At 49.2% G+C, this 6,211-nt stretch overlaps 1 protein-coding gene across 1 annotated transcript; it reads left to right on the top strand.

The window, feature by feature from the left end:
• Positions 1-4,914: 4,914 nt before the first annotated feature.
• Positions 4,915-6,204, top strand: LOC101777597 (NDR1/HIN1-like protein 13). Its single transcript, XM_014805255.2, is given in 2 exon segments — positions 4,915-5,764; positions 5,766-6,204. Coding segments are annotated over 2 exon segments (942 nt in total). The 5' UTR covers positions 4,915-5,228; the 3' UTR covers positions 6,172-6,204.
• The last annotated feature ends 7 nt before the right edge of the window (positions 6,205-6,211 follow it).

Here is a 6,211-nt window from a genome sequence, read left to right as displayed (position 1 = left end):
TGGGATGGGATACCAGACGGTGGCGTTTAGCTCATGAAACGATCGCGCATTAATGCTGCCACGACCGATGGATCGGATCAGATGACCCAGCTAGCTACAACGCATGACAGGTCCGTCGGCAGGCTGCGGCTAGCCGTCTTGCGCGCTAGGCGGCTTCCGTTGCGTGGCCAACATGGCTCACCGTTTTGTTCTCCGTTCCGTCGATAGCTAGTATAGAAACAATAAAGGCCGATAGGTACGTACGTCGTCGTCGACATGGCACTGTTCTTCTTTGGCATTATTGTTTGCCAAAGATTCTTGCACAAGCTGCCTATACCTACGTGCACAAATAAAGCTCTTGTGGTGGCCATCATACGTACAAACCGTGAAGTGGACACGACCCAAAAAGGCAAAACGCGCGCATTAGCTAGGACTAGGAGAGATCGTTGGCGACCAACCAAGTGGGCAGATAGACGTCCACTAATAATTTCGGTGGCTGCAACCTGCAAATTGCTCGCGCGTTCGATTCCGCAGTGCCCGCGCCCACAAGCTGGGATTCCGTCCATCTGTTAATTAATTACCAGTTGCTGCTACTGTTGATGTTATCATTAACTTAAAGTAAGTGGCATCCACGGACACGCCAAAACTATTAAACTGGGAGAACCAGCTGTTGTAAGGATGTGTGCCGACTAGTACCAACTAACCAGCAAGTTGGCAGGTAAATTGTTTGTTTAATTAATCTGAGTCACTGAGTGATCCAATCACTCGATGGAATAATCCGTGGCGGTCGTCGTGATCGATCGCCCCTGACGCGGTCAACATGGACGTCCATGTTAATGTTATCTGTCCCTGGGCCTTCCCATCACCATTGGTGGACTCGTGCTCTCTGTTGTTGGGTGGGAATAAAGACTAGGAAAACGATGAGAGATAGGGAAACAAGGCCGGGCGTGAGGACTTTTGTCCGGCCCCTAGCGCTACCCTGTCTGCCTGCCCGTGCCCAGTGCCCAACCGAAATGATCCTCTGTGCCCAAGCCAGCAAGCCTGGTGGATGCCTGCCAGGGAAGGACGAAGAACGTTTTACGATCAGAACGAAGAACCATATAACTGTCAATGCAACAAAATTGGTGTGTACTCAAGTATCACTATACTACGTACACTGCACAACCATGCAAGTGAGGCTCATGGGGCTTCTAATATACGCTCTGATTATAAGGCACTATCACTCCAATGTTTACGGAATGTCCATGGTATTATTAGAATCGAGCTGAGGCTCTTGACTATTAAGAATAGCTATGAAAAATGTTGTCTAGAATGGCTATCTAAGACGATGGTGAACCAGAATTTTTAGAAAATGAAAATAGTTTCAACTTATGCATCATGGACATGCACTAAGCCTTTGTTCGTTATCACAATATCACAAAACTTTACTGACAGTTCAAATTAGATAGAACGATCGAGAGATATAGAAGAATAAAAAACGATCGACAAAGGCTAATTATGCACCACATAACTAGTTACTAAATCTGTACATTTCTGACAAAGAAATTCGTAGCCACCAATTGTGATGCCATTCAGAGGATATGATGAAGATGTTGAACACTTGATCTTAGGGTGCATGTTTGCGCGGCAGTTGTAGAACCATCTGTTGCCAGGATTTGGGATGTGCAGCCACTACCCAAGTCCCCTCAAGCCATGCTCTCCACCTTTCTGCTCCTATGTTGCTGGCACCTGTGGATGACTGCAGTTGCAAGGATGACTGCCATCTTTGGCGCTGCCATTTCCCATCTAAGCATAAAGTTGTTGTTGAGCATAGTGTAATTTCTACTCTTGAGCAACAACTCTATAAGCAGTGCCCAGCACTGACCATTACCGGTTTAGTATGGTATCAGCGTGGTAAATTATCAGGTGGTATTGGGATACAATAATGGATATTTAATTTTAAAAAAGTACCTTCATGGGTCATGGCAGCAAGTAATTGTCATCGGTCATCCCAACTAGATTTGTTTTTCCTCTCTGTTGAGCTCCCCCTTGTGCCACCTAGACGATGCTTTTAGGTTTATGTTATGCGTAAAGAAAATTATCACTAGGAGCCACATTGATCTGGTACTTTGGCATTTGGAAAGAAAATGAGGTGTAATTTCATTGTAGCTGCAAAAAAAAAATGCATTTGAGGCTTGTGTTCCCATTCTATTTGTTTATATGGAAGCCAAAAGAAGATCACCGTCTTTTATTCGCAAACAAGGAGATCATTACATCTTCTCCACATTCGTTAGGTAAACATTTCGCTATTTGCAAACTGGCAAATATATGGTATCACATCAATCTTGATTCGCATAGCTGGGCCCCTCTCTGTATTCTCTACTGGTGTGTTCCATCAAAGAAGAAAGGAAAAAGATACCCTTCCGGGCCCGCGGTTAACTAGGTACGTACACCTACGTGCAGCGCACACTCTCGAGGCGACCCAGGCTGCCAGGCACAGGGTAGGCCTCAGAGTTATTACACGGCAGGGGCGAGCTGAGCCTGAGCGTCCTAATCAGACAACGAAAACCCATAATCCCTCGGTGCTTAACTCCCTCCACACACGCTGATACGCAGACACGCAGTTGCCAACCAACCCGTCTCGCCTATTATCCGTTGCGACCCCAAAACCCCCTCGCCTGTCGCCACCACCTTGTGCCGCCGCCGCGTACGAATCCGGAATCCCGGCGCCCATCGCCGCCCTCCGCCGCGCACGCACATGCGCGCCGCCGACGGGGTCCCTCCCGTTCCCGTCTCCATGTGCGGCGGCCGCTGTACCCACCGGCCACCGTAGGCGCCCCGGCCCGCGCTACTCGACCGCACCCGTATAAACCCAGCTGGCTGCCTGTACACGTACGTACGCGCCGGAGCGGATGCCAGCCCACCACAGGCACCGTATAGCATACCACGCGCGTACATACCTGAACGGTGGGCCCGGTCGGCGCCGCTGTCGAGACCCGAGTGGGGCCCACCGGCCGGCCATCGTCGTCCCAAATCATGCGGCGCGCGCGTATTCATGAGCCGAGCAGCGCACATACGTACAAGGTAGCGGTGGTAGAGAATATATACTTACCCCACCCCATCACGTAACAACTGATTGGTCGTACTGGTAGGTACTCGCGTCGTTTAGATACGGCTGTACCGGCTTTGGTTTTAATGGCCTGGCACTTTTTAATGGCGGTGCCAAATCACAGCTAAACATGTGAACAGTGGAGTACTGCTACTCTGTGCGGCTGTGCTCGACACGTAGCAACAATAACTGGAACCTTTTGGGTAAGTTTCATGAGTTGAAAGGGGCGGTGTCATGAGCCGCTAGGGCGACAAAAGTGTTTGGTTTTTCGAGTGATGTGAAAGGGTAATGATGTCTGGTTACACTAAAAATTTAGTCTCTAAAAATTTAGTCTCTATCGCATTGAATTGTTTAGTAATTAGAAGTATTAAATATAGACTAATTATAAAATCAATTACATTAGAGATTAATTTTAAGTCTAATTAATTCATGATTAGCACATATTTACTGGAGCATCACATTATCAAATGATGGACTAATTAGGCTCCATCTGTGCAATTGGTTTTATAATTAGCTCATGTTTAGTCCTTCTATTTAATACCTAAACATTTGATGTGATAAAGATTAAACTTCCATGAACCAAACACCCCTCAGATGTACATCCTAGGTTACTTTTCTCTCTTTTTTTCATCCTGGGATGGTTCGTGCGAAGACTGAGATCATGTTTACACTCGTTAGAAGAAAAGGTGCAAATCATGTTGCATAATAATATATTATTATTTGGCTTTATGATATTTGGCTTTACTGGAATGGTGGAGAGATTTGCACGTCACTTTTTAGTCCTCTTGATGATCGTTACATCGGTACCTCTCTGGTTTACCCTCGTCTCAATGATTATGAGGTTAAGACTACGAAGTCTTTTGCATTTTACTGTATCCTTTATCTTAAATAAAGGACATATTATTCGCGTTAATGATACATTGCTCAAGAAACATCACTTTACCCACGGTGCTATAACGACAACTGCTTCTGTATAAAACACCAATTTTTTTTATAGAACGATAGGGAATGAGTGCCACTTTATTATCCCTTATATTGTCACCACATCCCTAAGACTCGGTGTATCTCTTTCTATATCTGTTGCGTATCCTGAACTATGATAAAAAAAATCCATAAAGTATCTCTTATTTAAATACGATACCATTACTCTACTAATTTTTAATACACGATCGAAATCCAACACAAATCTTATAAAATATTTATAGAACTTTGTGAGAAACCTAAACATGGCATATACACCTCTAGTGTTATAATAAACTCAAATAAGATCAAACATTTTTTATCGCTGCACTCTGGAAAACAAAGGAAAAACATGAAAACCAACAAAGAAAGACCATTAAATTTCCGCAACATTTTATTAGAAGTTCTTGAAAAGTCTAATTACGACCAATGCATAACAAAAGGATGTCGTGTTTTTCTTTACTATAAGGTATTTCGAGGTCAATCATGGTTGGATCGTTGTGCTATCTTTTTTATCGTCATTACATCCTTAACGCCCAACGCCTTTCTATTAGACCTCACGCAGTCTCTAGATCTCCTTTTGTATTTATTGGTTTTAAATAAAAAGTATGCCGGCAGCTTCAGCACAAAGTGTCCACAAAGTATTCCTTTATTTACTTATTTTGTCGCTTTAGAAATACCCTTTGCACGTACACTTGACATTATCATTAAATATAATATAGTTATGTAAAGTTACCACTTTACTGATCTTTATACCACCGTCAAAAAAACCAAAACAAATCTCACAACATATTTTAAAACTTTGCGACAAACGCTAGCATATGCACCACAGTAAACCCACAATGTTAATCTCGTCTACGCTCTCGAGACAAAGCCGGAAAAAAAAACCCCACCCAAAGAAAGACCAGAAAGCCTTGCCCTCCTCGCTCATCGCTGAGGAAGCCGAAATCCAGGGTGACCGTAGCATCAGCTGGGGATGGGTGAAAGAAAAGAAAAGGAAAGAGAAAAGGAGAGACGCACACAGAAATATATACAGCGCATATATAATGGCCCCAGTTATTACGCTCCTCCTCTTCTCCGCGTTTTCCACCTCAGTCCTAGCTAGCAGCTCCTTTGCTCCTCCTCATCCCCTTTCTGGACTTGTGCTTCATCTCCATCCCTTCCCCAAGCAGCCAAGAAGCGTAGCCGAGAGGCTGAAGCAATGGGCGACCGGGCGTACGCGGGGGCCTCCAAGTCGGTCCCCGTGCGCGCCACCAACGGCACCGCGAACGGCGGCGGCGCCGGCGGGCCCCCGCGGCCCGCGCCGCCGTCCATGCTGCCCGGCGGCCGCGTGCCTCCTCCGCCGATGTACCGCCCGAAGCCCGCGCAGTCCCGCCCCCCGCCGCGGCGCCCCCGGCGGAGCGCGCGCGGTTGGTGCTGCGCGTGCTGCCTGTGGCTGACGCTGGTGCTGGTGGGTCTGGTGTTCCTGGGCGCCATCGCGGCGGGGGTGTTCTACGTGGTATACCGCCCGCAGCCGCCGAGCTTCGCGGTGACCTCGCTGCGGCTGGCGGCGCTGAACGTGTCGGACTCGGACGCGCTGACCTCCCGCATCGACTTCACGGTGACGGCGCGCAACCCCAACGACAAGATCGCGTTCGCGTACGGCGACATCGCGACGTCCTTCTCCGCGGACGGCGCGGACGTGGGCGCCGGCGTGGTCCCGGGGTTCCTCCACCCGGCGGGCAACACCACCGTCATCCCGCGGCGCCGCCTCCGCCTCCGCGGCCACCATCGACCCCGTGCAGGCGGCGGCGCTCAGATCCAAGAAGTCCCACGCCATGTCCGCGGAGATGGACGCCAAGGTGGGGTTCCAGATCGGGCGGTTCAAGTCGAAGCGCATCAACGTCCGCGTCCTCTGCTCGGGGTTCTCCGCCGGGGTCGCCAAGCCCACCCCGCCGCCGGCGCCCGCGCCCTCGCCGGACGCGGAGCCGACCGTCGTCGTCGCCGCCGCGCCGGCGCCCGTCCGCAGCCGCGGGCGCGGGCGGCCCCCGCGGTCCGTCATCCGGGCGTCTACATCCTCTTCCTCGTCCTCCGGCGGCGGGAAGATGACGCCGACGGACGCAAAGTGTAAGGTCCGCATCAAGATCTGGATTTGGTCGTTTTGATGGGATTTCGGGCCCGGGGTTTTGGGCGGGGGTAGAGAGT

The sequence above is a fragment of the Setaria italica genome, chromosome V, assembly GCF_000263155.2.
Source record: "Setaria italica strain Yugu1 chromosome V, Setaria_italica_v2.0, whole genome shotgun sequence".
NCBI classification, from domain to species: domain Eukaryota; kingdom Viridiplantae; phylum Streptophyta; class Magnoliopsida; order Poales; family Poaceae; genus Setaria; species Setaria italica.
Note: the sequence above shows the minus strand (reverse complement) of the source record. Positions and strands in the feature narration are given on the sequence as shown.